This window comes from Phalangium opilio, unplaced genomic scaffold, assembly GCF_054372755.1.
Source record: "Phalangium opilio isolate 3A_F unplaced genomic scaffold, DU_Popi_V2 ptg000031l_1, whole genome shotgun sequence".
Classification (NCBI taxonomy): Eukaryota; Metazoa; Arthropoda; class Arachnida; order Opiliones; family Phalangiidae; genus Phalangium; species Phalangium opilio.
The window spans coordinates 3,977,754-3,997,345 of NW_028324158.1; the positions used below are offsets into that span (position 1 = coordinate 3,977,754).

The 19,592-nt window shown below is 33.7% G+C and overlaps 1 protein-coding gene across 2 annotated transcripts; it reads left to right on the forward strand.

The window, feature by feature from the left end:
* The first annotated feature begins 292 nt into the window (after window positions 1-292).
* LOC149690099 (post-GPI attachment to proteins factor 2-like) lies at window positions 293-16,058 on the forward strand. Of its 2 annotated transcripts, XM_089869648.1 has the most exons (5): window positions 294-874; window positions 1,461-1,728; window positions 1,812-1,918; window positions 3,864-3,972; window positions 5,475-16,058. In XM_089869648.1, the coding sequence occupies exons 1-5, from the start codon at window positions 686-688 to the stop codon at window positions 5,624-5,626; spliced, it is 825 nt and encodes a 274-aa protein (XP_089725774.1). In that variant the 5' UTR covers window positions 294-685; the 3' UTR covers window positions 5,627-16,058. The 2 variants fall into 2 exon arrangements, with proteins under 2 accessions (XP_089725773.1, XP_089725774.1); XM_089869647.1 differs by lacking the exon at window positions 5,475-16,058 and having other exon boundaries at window positions 293-874; window positions 3,864-4,795.
* Window positions 16,059-19,592: the final 3,534 nt, after the last annotated feature.

The following is a 19,592-nucleotide window of genomic DNA, read 5'->3' on the forward strand; positions in this document are numbered from 1 at the left end:
TTAGTAGCCAGATCACGTTGAGAATCGATATTTTTCTCTAGAAGATTTCAACGAATCAATGAATCATATCAACTTCGAGTGCACTTTCTAAGCTATCAAACTCAATCGATCATTAAAATTCAAATTTTTCTCGAAAATAACTATCAAAATTGATACTTTGATAGGGGCAGATTTAGTTTTCTATCGTATCAAGTGGTAAAACTATCAAATGATATGATAGTGCCCATCTATGGTCGCTGGCTTGCTGGCTTCTTCGATGGTGCGTGCAGATGGTGCATGTGAACTGTGACTCAAATGAACAAAAAAGAAAAAAAAATAGTTCGTGGCTTCGCTCGTCGCCAGAAATATTGTGCAATCGTATGAAGGCAATTTTAGTAGAAAACAAAACAGGTTAAATCGAGCGGATTTTCCGCTCTCTGTTGATGATCGAACGAATAATTTTGCTGTGTAAAATCTAGAAAAATAGATTGTGTGTGTTGGAGACTCGGAGTTTAGGGACAGCCAGTAGAAGGCTAAGGCCTAGTTACATACTGCTAGTACTAGTCTACAAGACTAACAAAGCTAGTCTTGTTAGTAGTAGTATCTGGTATCCGTAATTATAAGTTATTTACAATTTTAATTGTGTTTTCCTGGAGAGAAAAAGTCAGTAAAAATTAGTCTGGTTGTATATATTAATTAAAAAGCTATGGAACAAAAAGAGGAAACACTATCTAGTAGCAGCAATAGTCGTGTGACGGTTGAACGTATTCATTTACGATTGAGTGTAAGGCAGTTAGCTCTTTGGACAGTCTTCTTACCATTAGTTTCATTGCTTATATGCTTCGTAACTTCAATGATATTCGATTTCAAGCTGGTCAACACCACAGTTTGCAAGGTAAATGCTAACTAAAGACTCTGCAGGGTTCATACAAACCTGGAATATTCAGGGAAATAAATAGTTGACAAAAACCTCAGGGAAAACTCAGGGAAATTATTATTTTTAAGCAAAATGTTCAATATAACACATCCTCCATAGGATTAACATTACACTATACTTTGGAGGCTCATAATTCTGGTTATATTAGAGATACGGGGATGTCCTTTGAGTATGTTATAGTCCAATTTGTCCCCCATCTAACCATATTAAAAACGTTGGGCTACGACAAACAGGGGCCGAGTAATTAAGCAAAATGTTCATAAACATCCCCTCCATAGGATTAACATTACACTATACTTTGGAGGCTCGTAACTCTGGTTATATTAGAGATACGGGGATGTCCTTTGAGTATGTTATAGTCCTATAACTCCTACGTTAACATTTGCTCCATAGGATACTCCATATAGAGGGAAAAACCTGGAAAATTCAGGGAAGTATATGGGGAAAAACCTGGAAATCTCAGGGAAATTTGTTTTCCAAAAATTGTATGAACCCTGAAGAGGCAAATAAGCGCAACTTATACATACTTACGCCTTCTCTGTAGGTGTATAATTTTTGTCCATCAGTCAGTGCAATAACAGGAATATCGCCTCAGAGATACCTCTGGAGGATCGGGGTGGCTTTGCATAGTGCCCCTCGCATCTTGTTAGCCACCTTATACAACACCTATCACGTGTTTAGGGTTAAATTTATCGTTGACAATCAAAAAGCTGAAAAGTACTTGGTGCTTGTACGGGCTAATTACTGGTTATATATCTCCGAGATCATGGGTCTACTGGGCGTTACATACATTTCAAACAAAGAAAACTACCGTAAGATGGAGTTTCTTAATTAATCTTCATGATGATATTATTATAACGTATTTATATCCCTGGGTATTTAAATAATTTATTAGCTCTACATGAAAAGATTTTCGTAGTTTTCTTGGCTTCTTCCATCGCCTACATGTTAACGACTTGCATCGTAGTTAACATGGCTAAACACTCTGCTATGACTCCTCTTGTAAGTTTGTACAATTGGTCGGTTGTTCTTCATTTTTCAAAGCTTACTCTATAAATCATGTGTAATTAATTAAGTTACGAAATTCTCTCATAGCACATTAACGCAAATTAAAATCCAGATAACGTAACTTTATGCCTTAAAAGAATAGCCTTTTTCTAAATATAAAAGGAAAAATATTAAAAAAAAAAACAAAAGATCTCTTATTACAAAATAATTAGCATATAACAGGGTTGCCACAGGTCAGGGAAAACCTGGAAAAGTCAGGGAATTTGAAACATTTCAGTAAAGTCAGGGAATTTTATATTAGTAGGTAAAATTTCTGGGGATAAGTTTTTATTGAAAGAGTAATGAAAGTTTCTCCTCATCCTCTCTTAACACAGAAAATCCTAGAGCAATCCTTAAAAATGTCTAGAATTGTTTTTTATAAAGTAAATGCCTTTAAAAAAATCTCTTAGGTTGTTATTTATAGTTAAAATGTTTCTTAATCATTTTGGTGAAACAAATACATTTGAAGACTTAATGTTGAGAGTTTATTTAATTATAAACACTTAAAACGTGCTACAAACATTTACTTCTTTGGCCTAAAAAGGTCAGGGAAAATCTCAGAAAAAAGTCAGGGAAAACCTGGAAAAGTCAGGGAATTTGGTTCTGAAAATTTCGTGGCAACCCTGTATAATTAGTCTTATAATCGAGAACTACAGCTTCGACATTCGTTTAATGGCGTCTGCTAAATCGAACCTCTTACCCTTATCTCTCAGCCGGTGAGAATTCTACCAATCCTGTAAGGGAAAGTGGTTCGGGATAGCAGACGCCACTAAACCAATGGCGGCGCAGTAGTCCTTGTTTTTAAGACTAATTAAATGCTAATTTTGTTTTGCAACAAGAAATCATTTATTTATTTTTTTAATATTTCTCCTTTTTTATTTAAAAAAAGGCCATTCTTTTAAGGCATAATGTTATGTTCCTTTCCTTTAAATTTTGAAAGGGACCAGCGAGTAACCAGAAATTCTAAAGCTGGTACAAAACAGAGACCTTTAAGGTTTCAATGTAAATGTTTCTAGTGTGTCTAAAGTTAGATACTAGACAAGTTTTACAATTGGTATGGGTTCAGGGTCATTAGTCTAAATATATCTGGTAAATTCACTGAAGCAGAAAAAATTAGGTCAAATTATGGCAGATTTCTTTTTGGGCAATTAATTTACTGTGATTAATTACTCTTCTCTACACTTTCACTGCTACTTTAATCAATAAAGGAAATTATTAAAAAAGAACTTTATAATGATCAACTCTTCGTGGTCATGGATCAAATACCATGACATAATGTTATATAAGTTATGTTCCATAAATATGTCCAGAAGGTCATTACGTGAAGTGCTTATCATTTGTGAAATTAACTACGATTTTTAACATCGAATTCTGTGTCCTATCTGAGATTAAATGACTGAAGAAAAGACCTTTATCACATTTTATCTACGCCACATAACATACATTGCAACTAGATCTCGTTAAATTCTATCAAACCAAAAGCTTATAAGATATGTTCCATACACTTTCTATGCTTCGTAATGATAAAGACTTACAGCTCAGCTAGTTCGAGAACGACAAGCGAGAATTGACTACACTCAGTGGATAATTTTACAGTCCATCTTCCTATTTAGTCTGTACTAAGCCTTTGACAGCGCCTTACCAGGCGTCGCTTTACCTTGAATCTATGACCTACGTCAGTTCATGACAAGCTTCAGTTTGTAACCAGGGACAAAACTTATTGAACATATCTTATAAACTTTTATCAAACTTATGGAACTTAATTTATTAATGTGCAAGAATATAATGGATATAAATCATCCTCTGTTATGTTCTTGATGCTTGCGAGTTTGCCACTAACACATAAAACGGGTGCGGAATATTTTTGAACAACTTGATGGTTTTCTTCGTTTCTATTAAGGAACGAACCTCAATGCGTGCTAAAAATTGTCTATTTGGGATTATAACTTTGTTTTCTACTGGGCTCATGTTCTTTTTCTACAAACATCGTTTCCATTGCGAAGAACTTGGTGAGAAAAGGGAATTAAATTTTTTTTTGAGAGTGAGCTTTTTAATCTCGCAAATTTTTAAGTCCATTTTGTTGCGCACCCAGTATTATTTTCAATCCCGCATAACAAGTCCCTTCCAAGTTATTTTGATTTTCAACTCTTACGAAAATATTGGGTCGAAATTACGGGTTAAACGTAACTTTATTATACCCGTTGGAATGACTCTGACATAATCAACGTGTGATAAGCTAGATAAGAACCTTTAGGCAACTTTAGCACGAGGAATCGGACACTTATGCACATCTAGACTACAACACTACAATTAATCTAACGCAGCCCCTACACAATCATATTATTATTAGCCAAGACACAGTAGCATGTAGAGAATGTTATAGTCACCGATTGTTAGTTATTGCCCAATTCTATATTAACGCACGCCAAACCCTATGATAACTCCGGCCCAGACGCGACCGTGCAATAAGCCCAGACGAGACCGTGCAATAAGCCCAGACGCGACCGTGCAATAAGCCCAGACGCGACCGTGCAATAAGCCCGGATGCGACCGTGCAGTAAGCCCGGACGCGACCGTGCAATATGCCCTGAAGCGAACGTGCAATATGCCCAGACGCCACCCAATGAGATAGATAGAGTTCCAATTCAAATCGGCTTACCGCGATACACATTGTTTTTATCAAGCAAGTTTATCAAAACATGACAGCGCCACCTGTGAGCCTCTAGCGGAACTAATTACAACTTTTACTCGCTTATTTTCAATCAGAAACATCGTTATGATTTTTATTTCATCTATTTATTAGATTAAAAAGGACTAGAGTTTTTATTATTTAACTTACTTATTTTATTTAACACGTTTAAAAAACTATTTTGACAGCAGACGGTAATAAAAAAGTTCTTCAAGTGATTAATAGGTGGCGCCACCCGTATTTGATAAAGATTCATGCTCGACAAAAAGTGTATCGCGAATCGTCGAACTCGAGATCCCACGTTGTGACTCTAGGTTTATATATATATTCTATCTCATTGGACGCCACCGTGCAATAAGCCCAGACGCGACCGTGCAGTAAGCCCAGACGCGACCGTGCAGTAAGCCCAGACGCGACCGTGCAGTAAGTCCAGACGCGACCGTGCACATAAGCCCGGACGCGACCCTGCAATAAGCCCAGACGCGACCATGTAGTCACCCAGACCTTGAAGTCTAGACCATACTATATCCTGTTACCGACTAATTGTTAGTGCTTCAATTTCCTCCAACTATTAGGGTTTGACTTTTAACCTGTTGTTACACGTATATCCTCTTTTAAACGATAAATCAACCAATACATTCAAACTTCTATTTTCGTAAGGGGATTGCACGATAATAATTGCCAATTTGAAAATATCACCATATACTTATTATGCCTGTTCCTTAATTGCCTGTTTTGCGATCATTTTGACGTCATTACCGCCGTTTTTAATATGGAATAATATAATTTCTTCATCGGTCAATTTTTGTCTTTATCGTAAAGCATTCAGTTGGTTTTCTCTGTGCGAGTACGTGATTTGCGCCGCTAACATGGCTTTTCACGCCACAATCGTCTGGGATATCGGAGACGACGATATCTTTGTTGGTCACACTTTAAGAAACGGCGCCGTTAATAAAGAGAAGAAGGAAGAGTGATAATATTTGTGAATTAACGTGGTCGAATTTAGGACGGTCAGTTTAATTAATTACGATAAGGAAAAATAGAGAAAAATTTAAAGACACGAGTACAAAATACAAACATTCAAAAGTATAAATAACAACAAGACAACAACATGAATAATAAATAAACTAAATCAGCCATAAACTTCTACCAATACTTTTTATCGATCGATTCGAAGAAAATCTAATCTACTTTATAATTTATTTTTTTTCCGAACGTACGTCGTTTTTTCTCTCTCAAAATATCTTATGAAACAAACAAAAAAAAGTCGCAAAATCCCCCTAAAAAGTGTTTGAAAAGTGGCCTGATTAATGCCTTAACTAATAAACAGGACATAAAAACCTGCAGCTCCAAATAGTAGCCATAAACAAAACATTAATATACTAAAACAAACAAAGAAAATATTACGTTATAGCTGTCAACTTTATCGTAAGAGAAATCTGATCAAAAAATATTTAGAAACGTTATCTAATAAGAACGGAACGACTTACCACCAAAGATTTTTGAATAAGTGCACAGATTTTCTATAATTCTTCAAAAAACCAACAAATTACCCAATTCTCACGTAATTACGATAAATTGTAATTCTCACGCAATTACGATAAATTGTAACCTAATTAAAATGTTTGGTGGGGAAAATTATAATTAATTTTCCCCCCATTTAGGACTGATGATTGAAAGAAAAAAAGGCAATTGCAATTGTAATTGCAGTATGTAGTTAATAGAATTCCGTTTCTTAACCCAAATGGTACTTACTAAACAGCTATAGTAATCTTGGCAAATGAATAGAAAATTATATTATATAATAGGCCTTAATTATTACGTAGGAGGAAACTATAATCCCGAAAAAACAAAAAATAACTAACGTATGTATAATAATGAATAGAAGATGCGTTGTGTGGACGTACCTTACCGGAAGGTCTCAAAGAAAAATTGCTTTAACAAGACAACAGGCTACTGTAGATTTTACGACTGCAATCTTTGTGACACTCGATCGCTTTGTGGGGGTTTAAAATGGATTATGGGTAGACTTTAAAAAAAACTAAAATAATTGAATTTCTTGTGGGCATAATCCTCATTATTCATGATCGTACCCAAAAGTGGTATAAAATTCTGTGTGTGAAACTTAAGCTAATTGATTATTCATGAAGCCGGACTGTCCTTAAGTTGCCGGAAGTAGTTTATATCTATTCGAAATAGTTGTGATACGCAGCCCTATGAACAATTTCGTCTGATCGACTATGCATTGTCTCTGCACATTTGATTCGATTTATTTCGCTTGATGGGTCGGTCACCAGTGGAAAGGCAGTTTTGAACATGTTATCGAGAGTAAGTTGAACTTACGTTACAACTCACTTTTAATGTATTACCAAAAACGGATTTATGTACTAAGAACGTCGGATCGTAGCTTTAGCCGCTAGTACCATCCTCGCATACTTTATTGAGAAACTTCGTCTGCTTATATTTTGACTCCACCCACAAATTTGATCTCTAGAAGTAGCTATATATAGAATTTGTGGGTGGAGTCAAAATATAAGCAGACGAAGTTTCTCAATAAAGTATGCGAGGATGGGTAGTGAATTTGCTAAGTTCAACGTTCTTCTTACATAAATCTGTTTTTGGTATTACTTATGCAAACCAGCATAGCCAAGCCTAAAATTTCGGGTCATCCCTAAATATAGGGGCTCTTTTTGAGTCCTTAGACGAGGGGCTAACCACTGTCAAAGTCCCTGTGCACCAATTACGGATTACGTGTAATCAAATTAGCACTGTCAAGGGCAGGGCTTTTAAAGATTACGCGTACAGTCAAACATACAACCGTGTACACCGATTACACTAAGTGATCGGCCCTTGCAAGTAGGCTATAGATTACTCATCGAAGCGTTGACATTGGTGAGAGTTGGAGGTATACTCGGTCGCCATTTTGCCTATTTTTTGGGCGACATTGTAACAGGCATACCTCCATTAAAATCTATAGCGGTATAACGTTTGAAAAAGCTCCGAAAACGTCAATTTGTTTGTAGGGAACCGAGACTTTATTAAGTCGGGGATAGATATATTTTTAGAAGCAGGAACAATTAGTATTTACTCATAGCCCAGTATAGAGCCCCTCCCTTCAACACGTAACGAAAATTTTAAATTATCTTATTGGCTCACTTAAACTACGTTTTATTGACGTTGCTGACGGGGACTACGAAAAATACGTAATTTCTTCTTACCTCTGTCGCTACGACCCGTCTCTTCTTTCATACCCCCCCCCGTCCCGGGGAAGGGGGGTCCCAGATTACTCTGTTCTCCATTCCCGCTTCTAAAATTACATGTATCCCTGATTAAGTACAAAACTCTGTGATGGATGCCGAGTTTTGTGATTTAAGTTTTTTATCAGTGTTGGGATTTTCGTGTTTAAAATCTAAAAGGGCGATTTTTCTTTATTCCTGTTTGGTTTAAACTGAAATTAATTTAAATTAGTTAAAGTCTGAAAAAGAGTAAGCGGCGTATTTGGTATCGCTAACGGCTGGTGAAATACTGGTTTTATATCGACACCTCTCGAAGATAATTAATTTCACTTGAAATTATATTAATAACTGAAACTTCTCACTGAAACTTGAGGTTCCACAATAAAAGTCGTGATAACACTGTGGAACTCTTACTACATACACACTAGTACGCTTTAACATGAAACATGAAAAAAATACCTTTTGGTCACACTTAAATTTTTTATACCACTTTTGACTAAATCAGGGTGTGCGAAATACTAGTATATCGCTTAATTAACATAATTTATTTCTTACCAATTATAAATAAATTATAAAAAAAAAACTGACACTGTGATATAAGTGTACTTTAAAGATATTCAATAACCACACCACAACACAAAAAAAAATGAAACAAAAACACGTGTTAAAATTAATATATAAGAAACTTATTGATTGTCTCTGTACAGTTTCTCTCTCAAAAAAAAATTCAAAAAGCGTAGTGAAATTAATTTTCGTACGCGTGAGTGTGGCTTTTTGTCCTTCAATTATTAATTTCGTTTTTGTAATTTATTAAGCTATACATATATCTACCCGGAAGAAATGAAATTCATGTGTGGCAAAACTATTTCATTTTGTACTATACCATATGTGTGTGATGTGCAACAAAAACAATTTAACGGATTCACTTGTACATACAAATACTATATAATACTTGATATAGGTTTATAATCTCACAAAAGTATCTATCTGTTTTTGGGGGCAGTGGAAAATTAGTTCTTTCAGTTATAGTGTAGCTGTTTGAATTTAAAATTTAACTCCCAAGGCTCTATACCTACCTAGTCACTTTCCTCTCTGTTTGGTTGACAATGTACGAAAATTTTCAGTTAGTGGCATATTTTATTTATTTAGTTTTTGAAACCCTGCATGCACTAGAATAAATAAAATATTTCTTTCATCCGAAAATGTCAGAATGAGATAGCAAAAGTGTATAGATGTAAAAACAAAAAGTACACTTCATTAACAATTACATGCCTTTAATTAGCCTTATTCCTGATCAGCGCCACCTACCCATAGCGGCGACTTTGAGAACTACTGTAAGCGGCAAGCCAACCAGATGTCGCCAAAATCTGGTGACGTCATCTTTGGTAAGACCCCGAGAGTGCTCGTCAGTGACGTCACCAGATTTTAGCGACATCTAATTGGCTTGCTGATTACAGTAGTTCTCAAAGTCGCCGCTATGGGTAGGTGGCGCTGATCAGGAATAAGGCTAATTGGCTGTAGACGACATCCTCCTCTCAACCCCCTATACGAAATAACCAATCAGTGAAAAGCTTCTTGACGTCGTAGGTTTGTAGAAAGTAGTACATGATGCTGGCAATCCAAACGTTCGTTTTTGGTACTAGAGCTAGCATATTCACGGCTTGTTGCCTGTGCCACGGTCGGTAAGGTATTCATACGCAGAGGGGGGGTTGACACTATTCTGGGATAAAGGAGGGCTTCTCATATTACACGGCGCGAGCAAGTTTAAACGAAGTGTACTTTTTGCTATTACTATATCTATATACTTTTGATGAGAGATAGTTTATTAATTTATGCGTAGAATGCAGTGTACGTCAGTAACCGGGAATTTTGTTCAAGAATGTTACGAAGTAGTGAGAAATTAGCGCTAAATGTTATTGACATTTTAAACTATTCTATTCTACTGAAACTGATCTCTCATCTCTCAAACTTGAAAGAAATGTTTTATTATCTAGTTATACATGGGGTTTCTAGTAAAATGGTTACAGCGCAAATTATGGTAAATTTCTACCTCACTGTAGAAATGTCAAAGGGCTACTAAAGCCCTTGATCGGGTATTTTTGGGAAGGGTAAAGAATTGACCATGAATCTACAAGAAACCAAATCGCGACTAATGTTTTTGTGAAAAACATAGATCCCTGGGCCAATTTAGTTCAAGCGTTTAACAGGGGTTCTAAAAATGAACTGAGCAATGTGTAACATACGTCCCTGTAAATCAGAAACGAAAACGAGACTGGCAAACGTGAAAAACGTTCTCATATCGCTGTTACAATAGTGTCTACGTAGAATCAAGAAGCTAGTTTACTAGGGAGGAGGTAGAAGATGCCTAAGTATTCGCGCGCCATGGTCCCAGTCCCTCTTTCAAAATACAAGGGGGGACATAAAAGGAGGCCGGGCCTATTTCGCCTCTCTTCAGTCGGAAAATACGTAATTTTCGTCATTCGCGTCGCGCTGACGTGAGTTTTCAAGAACCAAATGAGATGCTAGTTGTATTTTAGAGGCGGGGATTAACTCCGGACCTAGGTTTGGACTGGAGATAGTTAGAAATGTGGCGAATTTATATCTTCTCCCTAGTAAAGTAGATATCGCTTCTTGGTAGAATGTTTTACACGATTTTGACTTACAGGGGCTTTTCCCGAAAACTTTGCCGCTCATTATTATTACTCTTGAGTTATTCTAAGTGAATAATGCTTTACAAATTAAAAATGAGCCAGGGATCTTCTTAAACGTTGGCTTTGATTGTCATTTTGTAAATAATGTATAGCTTTAGCTTTAGGTTTCCATGAAATTTTTTGAATCCTTATAAATCATACGATGCGATACGAATTTTCGCTAAGCCCATTTTCCAAATATTTGGTCATTACTACAACTACACACAGAGGTTTTAAACACAGTATTAGTGATCTCTTATGGTTTTAAATTACGATCCCTGTTTAAAGGTAAAGGGCAAGTCTCATTGAAAATACACTTTTTAAATCCAGTAGTGGGTATTTTTCTCTTTAAAATAAAAAGTTTCGTTAAAATTGGTTACGATATAGCTAAGTTACAAATTTTTTTGAAATAATTAAAAAAACAATGTTTACCTTAAAAAAAATTCTGATATTCGAAATTTCCCTTCTGCATTTTAAAGTTTCAAGCTAGGCTTAGCAATAACAATGCGTATGAGATTAGGCTTAATCCTAAGCCTTAGTTCTTGTATACTTTTCACCTTCTACGTCACAGGAAACTAACATGTGTAACAGACGTGTTATGTGGGCTGTAACGTGTTTAAAATTTTACGATTTAAATGAGTCTTGCCCTTTTAAGTACATTAACACTTATTACCTTGCTAAACCAGGGTAAATTAACCTGCGAAGTTTCCAAAATCTTTAATATACCTTCAACAAGTTCAACTTCAGGCGCATTTTGCTAATTGTGGTCCCGTATCTATGCGTAATTAATTTAATTTCGTGTGCGAGTAATTCCCAAAAATAGCTTTGTACGAAGTTTAAGATTTTATGTTATTTTTATATATTTATTGCTATTCCGAAATTTAATTAAGGCAAGATTTTTATTTGAAAGTCAGTCGAGATTTCACGCAATTTTGTGATAATTTCGTGATTTGATGAGATTTTGTTAGTTGGGAAAAGATTTTTTAAGGGTACTTCGATGTTAATAGTTTTTACGCAGCTTTTGTTATATTGCGAGAAATTTCGGGACATTGAATTTTATCTTTCGATAGTTCGCGATTCGATTTCATCCGTTCAAATGCTTGACCGCTCGCTAAATTGTAATAGAGAAAGAGGAAAGTAACAAGGGTTAATTTACTCTTGACCATACTTTATTTTTAATTAAGCGAAATTACTTAAAATTATTTATAAACAGTACGATAATGTGTGAGATAAAAAAATTGAACTAAGAATGCTTTACAGTTTAAAAATAATTATACCACTATCTTCCAAATTTTTTACAAATATTTCTAATTAATCCACCTTCTTATAGTTATAGAATTTCTATACGTATCTCTCGAAATATTTCAAATCCCTTGACTCATTAATTTATTCCAAAAACTTTCTGAGCGCGCTTTTTCAAAACATTCAATAATTAGAACGAGCTTCCACTAAATCTGAAAAAAAAAAAAAATTAATATGAAAATAATACGCGCGACTGGTCAAATAATTTTGCTCAATATAAAATTAACTCTCGTAGCTTTTAAAATTAAGAAATAATCTATCCATTAAAAGTAATGTTAGATTTATTTGCACGTTGTTCTTCAAACGTTTTGACAAATGCAGTGCCGAACGTAATTTTACTAATCATACAGTACTTTGTTTTACACGTCAACTATATAATGGTACAAATTTTTTTGTTATTTATTTATTTATTTATAGCTTTTTAATGTACTTACTTTTTTTTACACATCGACTGTTAATAGTACAAATTTTTGTTGTGATTAAGCTATTAATTTTATTTTTAGCATTTTTACTATTTTTATTTAAGTTAATGCAATATTTTATTTTTAGTTTTTTTAACTATTTTTATTCAAGTTAATGCAATATTTTATTTTTCGTTTTTTAACTGTTTTTATTTAAGTTAATGCAATATTTTATTTTTAGTTTTTTAACTATTTTTACTTAAGTTAATGCAATATTTTATTTTTAGTTTTTTTAACAATTTTTATTTAAGTTAACGCAATATTTTATGTTCAATGTTTATAACCAATTAATAGAAAAGTTTTATTTAAAAAAAATATGTTTTCTCAGATGCAAATAATATACATATTTTCGCAAATTATTTTAGCAATTAATTGCGGAATTGTTTATTAAATAAATTTTTAATCTATTAGATTTAGTATTTAGAATTTTCTCGATAAGCATTATAGTACTCAATGTAATATTTTAGCAAAATTTTTAATCAATGTTTCTGTCTTGATAAATCGTTAATTTTAATTTTAATCAACGGAAAAATATCAAAAAATTTAATTTCTCACTCAAAATTGTTTAATTTTATTGAACAAAAAAAATATCTATTTGGAATCACATGTTTTGTTTAAAAAAAAAGTACGTCTATCGCTACGCTATCGTAGACGCAATTGCTACGCTACAATTGCTCGAATTTTAAAGGGAGGGTGAAGTGAAAAATCAAGTGATTTTTTATCGATTCTTCTTCTAATTATAAGACCAGTCTGCATAGTGAAACATTCAGAAAATACCTCCGAATGATTTTAAAATTCAAATTAGGTTCCGATTTTAAGAATAATTTGAAGTATCCCCCTCCGACCAATCGCGTAACGCCCTGCCTTTTGTTAACAAAATTCTCGTGGCACGCTCCAAGTCTGGCGCCACGATTGTCACATCGCGCGTAAATTTTATCAAATCTCGTGATAAATTTCATTCAACACGTAACATGCCACGAGAATTTTATTAACAAAAAGGCAGGACGTTACGCGATTGGTCGGAGGGGGATACTTCAAATTAATCTCAAAATCGGAACATAATTTTAATTTTAAAATCATTCGGAGATATTTCCTGAATGTTTCACTGTGCAGACTGGTCTTATAATTAGAAGAAGAGTCGATAAAAAATCACTTGATTTTCCATTTCACCCTCCCTTTAACAATTATTTTTTAAATCAAAATATACGACTCCAAATAAAAAAAATTGTTCTATTTCATATTAATTCTAAAATAATCTTTAACCCTTTACGTTTATAAAATGGCAATTATAATTTTAATTACTAAAAATTAAACACCTATAGTTTCTTGCGCATACAATTTTCGAATAAATGATTAGTGTTTTAATTAAGAAACGCCTCATTCTACTGAGTCGACTAAATTTTAATGTATTTATAAGCTACTACCGTTGGATTACAAATATTCTACAGAAAAAAATTAAAAAATTAAATTAAGAAACAAAAAATTAATTAAATAATATTCCGATATTTACGTATCGTAGAAAGTTTTCCTAAAAAAATATCGAGTGTGAATTTTTGACGAATAACGTAAGTAGAATATATTTAAAAAAATATTAGGGTGTAAATTGAAAATTTTTACAGAAAAATAATACTATTCAAACCACCATTGATACTGCAAGGTACTTTCATTTAAATCTCAACTTTCGTAAAAAAAAATAATTAGCCTTATTAGTTCTAGTTTCAAGTGACGCTTAATATAACTGATCTTTAAATTCTAAAAATGTGAGAGATATTAAAACTAAAATTTTCCGAATTTTTTTTTATTATAAGCATAAGTTTATAAGATGTATTCAATAAGTGCGAGAATGCTTATACTTCATATTGCTACATCCTTACTGAAAGAATGCCTTGAGATCTTACCTTGACAATACCTCACTAGGCGTCACTTTACAAAAAGCTATGATGTTTCACCACGGAGCAAGCCAGGAGAGTCGACTCCGGTAGTTTCCGTAAACGTCCGGTAGAGGCATGACAGAAGCGTTGCAGAAGCTAGTGCTTCTAGCGGCCTCTAGTTTTCCTACGGAACATAATTAGATGCACGGGGGCCACCAAGGGACTAGTTTCCCCAATGTTAATATCCCCCGTTTTTCCGTACGAACAAGTCGCGTTTCGAAAATCGGTTACTATAGGCCAAAGCTAGAGTCGGCTATCCTGGTTTCATCCACGGTTTCACCTACATCACTCCATGACTAGCAGCTCAAACTTATTGAACTTATCATATAAATTTATGCTATAAGACATCCACTCACGTTTTTTGGCCAGTAGCATTGTAAGGGCCGTTGAGAAATTTTGCGGGCCCTGGTAAAATTGTCCAAATCGCAGGCCCGGCCGCCTCTAGACAGCCCTACATGTGTCCCGGGCCCCGGGGAAACAGTCTCCCCTTTCGATGGCCCTGTTAAAAGTTCAGTCGCGAACGTCAAAATTATATTTACCATCTTTGCTCGCGTTTATCTAAGACACTTCGACGTAAAAGACGATGGATGACGCGTACTAGGTGCTCACACCATTGACCGGAAATATGAGCAGAAGAGTTGCGGACAGAGTGTCACTGTAATTTGACCAAAGATTCCGTGCAATTAGCCTAGCTTATTCCTGATCAGCGCCAACTACCCATAACGGCGACTTTGAGAACTACTGTAATCGGCAAGCCAACCAGATATCGCTTAAATCTGGTGACGTCATTTTTGGTAAGACCCCGAGAGTGCCCGTCAGTGACGTCACCAGATTTTAGCGACTTCTGATTTTAATTGGCTTGCCGATTACAGTAGTTCTCAAAGTCGCCGCTATGGGTACGTGGCGCTGATTAGGAATAAGGCTAATTATTTAGTAAAAAAAAAACAAATTAACAGGCTTTTCTATTTTAAACTTACCTAAGGTGGTCAAGTTTTGCTGTTGAAGTTTCCAGGTCGTTGAAGCTGATAAAAATAAGTTCATATCACGCTCGCTTTATACCGTAACTTTTGATCATGTTGAGATTTAAGTGAAAATTAATAGAGGGTTTAAAATAAATTTCTATTTAATTTTATATATGAAGGGAAAAAGGTAAAGAAGAAAATCGCGGTATTTTGTCAAAAATAATTAACGAAAAGTGTTGAATTATGAATTTTGAATTCAAATAGGGGGCAGCCCAATCGCTTTATTATTCGTTTTTTTTTCATTGAAAAGTCTAAGACATCCTAGAGATAAAATAAAATACGCGTCGTGGTAGGCTCGTTTTAAGCAAAAAAGAAAAAAAAAAATAAATTAACGTAGAAAATTAATTAGATTGTTAATATAGTAATAACACACGAGTCTTCCTATTAATATTAATTAATAAGAAGTTAATTAAAAATAATAATTAAATATCTCTTGGTTAATTAGTCTTCCACTGAAGCCAAAATTAAATTTATTTTAGAAGATCAAAATTCATAGGCTTAATTAACACACTGGCTTTATAAATCCCAAACACTATACGCTATAGTAAATAAATGAAAAAACTGCTTTAAAAAGACTATATAATATAATACTACACAGAACAGACAAAATGACAGGCTTCATAAATTGTAGTGACCAAATATATTTATTCATCCTATTTCAATTTTATTTTTTCTTTTTTAATTTTCCTGCTGGCACGCAGTGTGTTTAATGTACAACAATTTTATGGCACAAATAAAACCATTGACATTTTTTCTTCACGGAATTGAGTATGTGTTTTTTATTTAATAGTTATTTCACATAATTCCATGTTTTGAATTTTTTTTTACTATATTGATCAAGGTTAAAATATTAATTTTAGTATATTTTAAATTTCCAAATATATTTTTCGTTCCTTATTTGATTTTTATTTTTTTTTATATTTGTCAGAGGTTGATGGTAATTATTGTTTTTGAGACTTGTTTAATTAATTAAGTATGGATGGAAAAGTAATTAAGTAACAAATTTTAGAGGAAAAAACTAATTTCTTTCTTTGCCGGTAGATGGCGCTTTTTAGGCATCGATCTCCTTAAAAAAAACCAGACAAAACCGCAACTCCTTCAATTTAGGTTAGAATGGTAATAGAGCTGTCTCAGAAGCCTTAGAGTGACGTCACTCAAGCTATTTACCCATAGAACCAAAGTGGTACCAAACATGGCTGGTCATTGCCAAAGCTAAGTCCGTGACGTTATACCTAGGCACTGACGTCATAACTGAGATAGCTCTATTGTTGTTTATGAGACTTATTTAATTAAGTATGGATGGAAAAGTAATTAAAGTAACAAATTTTAGAGGAAAAAACGGATTTCTTTCTTTGCCGGTAGATGGCGCGTGTCTCCTTAAAAAAAAGAAGAGAAAACTCCTTCAATTTAGATTGGAAAATTGAATCATTTAGTAATTAAAGTATCTCTAAAACACAATTACCACCAACTTATTATACAATACAATATGGTTAAAAACATTTAAGCCGTCTTAAAACAATGCAATAATGTTTTAAAGGAAAAGATCACGGTTCTACACATTATGCCTTAAAGGAACGGACAGCCTTTAAATATAAAAGGGAAAATGTTTAAAGATAAATAAATGATGTCTTATTACAAAATAATTAGCATTTAATTAGTCTTAAATCGCTGACTACTACCCCGCCAAGTTTAGAGGCGTCTGCTAGTCAGAATCCCTTACCCCTACGGGATTGGTTGAGGAAATCCCTGGCGGGTTTTGGCTAGTAAACACGGCGAAGCAGTTGTCAGCGTTTTTAAGACCAAATAAATGGTAATTACTTTTAAATAATAGTCCATTTATTTTTGTAATATTTTCGCTTCTATACATAGTTTACAGGCGTGGAGGATTCCTACCATTAACACAGGGAGATCAGGCGACAGAGTGTAAAATAGCAGACGATTTTATAATCTAAGTTGCCCGGTCTCCTTGTACAAATAGTATGAATCCTCCTTACGTGTAAACTATGTATTTTTAGTATAAAAAGGCCGTTCTTTACAGGTATAATCAAGAAGGGATATATAGTTTATTAGGGAGAAGGTATAAATTCGCCACATTTCCAGCTTTATCTCCAGTCCAAACGTATAGTAGGTCCAGAGTTAATCCCCGCCTCTAAATTACAACCAGCATCTCATTGGTTCTTGAAAACTCACGTCAGCGCGGCGACGCGAATGACGAAAATTAAAATCATATTTTCCGACTGAGGAGAGGCGAAATAGGCCCGGCCTCCTTTTACGTCCCCCCCCCCTTGTATTTTGAAATGGGGACTGGGACTATGGCCCGCGGGAATACTTCGGCATCTTATACCTTCTCCCTAATAAATTAGATATCACTTCTGGGTATAATGTTATGTTAACTGAACTTTTCCTGCAAGGTATGTATTTATATATAAAAACACCGCAGCATTATATATTTTTCAAGTTAATTAATATAGTTATTTAACTCTATTAATAATGATAATAATTTTATATTAACTAAGGAACTATTTTATGGCGCGGCAAAAATATGAGGGTATGTACAGATGAATGAATTTAAATATAAAGAAACATATTTTTCAATAAAACTGCCACTCAGAAAATTCAAGTACATGGTAGGATAATTCCGGAGACGTGATATGTTACTGACAACTTAACACTGAATTTTAGGTTATAACTAATTAGTAATTTTTGTGATGTCATGCATTTATGTACGGCTGAAACATTTTGTACATGTGCAAAGAAACGATATTTAATTTTTAATACTTATTTTATATATTATGCTGCTCTGAATGTATGAGAGCGTACGCTCATATTTTCATTAAGTAGGAAGAATATTTATTTTGTTTAAATCCTATATACCAGTCTTAAATTTTGTTCCAATCGTTACATACATCTCTTAATCAAACTTACGTTTCCATGTTAGTATGTTTTTACTAAATTGTTACGCAATACACATTTTTTTTAAAGTATCAGAATAGTTAATATTATCCTTTTATAGGCACATTATCCATATAGCTTTTTTACCATTACCCATATTTCTTAGCAACTGTAATGGTTTTTAGGTTATTCATCCATAGTTTCATATAATAAGACAGTTCAAGTAAATGCTAAAGAGGTAGAGATGTGTCGGTAATTTATCGTCAGTAAATTATGGGTAATTACCGGTAATTTACCAAATACCGCGTAAATTATGGATTTATATCTTACCGTACTTTTAAAATATTACGTTATAAATTATGTTAATTACCGCGCCTGTGGAAATATAAAATACCATAAATTACGGTAATTTTTGTTATTCCAAAATTTTAATTGGTAATGAAATACCATAAATTACGGTAATTTTGGTTATTCCAAAATTTTAATTATTAATGAAATACCATAAATTACGGTAATTTTGGTTATTCCAAAATCTTAATTGGTAATGAAGTACCATAAATTACGGTAATTTTGGTTATTCCAAAATCTTAATTGGTAATGAAGTACCATAAATTACGGAAATTTTGGTTATTCCAAAATTTTAATTGGTAATTTGCTGGGTAAATTACCATTTTTAAACATTACGGTAATTTCACACCTCTATAAAGATTGTGGCAACTAAATCTAGTGTTTGTTTCAACTTCTATATCTATTTGCAGATAATGTTTGGTGGCGTATTGAAGAAAATGAATCCAATATGACACTGACTACTGTTAATTAATATATTAATGTTTATATATTAATTTGTTAGACCTAAAGATAAACGTGAAAAGGAATTTCAAAGCTAAGTTTCCACTATCTTTTGAAATTGAAACACGCGCTTATGTTACTCGTGTAAAAATTTACAGTTTTTGTATGTATAGCCTGTAAAGAGCACTAATTCAAATTAAGGCCTTTTCAGACAATACAACTTTTTGACTGATTTAGATGAGTCAACTTGAGTTGCGTTAACTAGTTGCGACGTGTAAACAAAAGTTGGACTTGTTGAAATTGACATCAGACCAATTTTTCCTGATTAAACTTTTTGACTCAACTAGTTTAGTCAAAAGTTGTATCGTCTGAAAGGGCCTTAAGTTTGTTTCATCATTCATGAACTTTTAAATTTGATCTACTTGAAAATAATTTGGCATATTTGAATCACGACAGTCTGATATTTAATGGGCACTGTTTCTTCAGCAGTTACTTAAACTGTCTTAAACACTGGCCTAATTAGTTGACTATAATATTCATAAAAAATTTAAGAAATATAATTTTTATACTTTTAAAGATGCCAGCCATTACTGAAAAGCACATCTGTAATTTTTACT

What these genes read in the sequence shown, in the direction of transcription:
- LOC149690099 (XM_089869647.1), top strand. Translation starts at nt 686, where the DNA reads ATGGAACAAAAAGAGGAAACACTATCTAGTAGCAGCAATAGTCGTGTG. An exon ending in TTCAAACAAAGAAAACTACC is followed by an intron (nt 1,729 to 1,811) that starts GTAAGATGGAGT and finishes ATAATTTATTAG; the next exon opens with CTCTACATGAAAAGATTTTC. An exon ending in ACTCTGCTATGACTCCTCTT is followed by an intron (nt 1,919 to 3,863) that starts GTAAGTTTGTAC and finishes GTTTCTATTAAG; the next exon opens with GAACGAACCTCAATGCGTGC.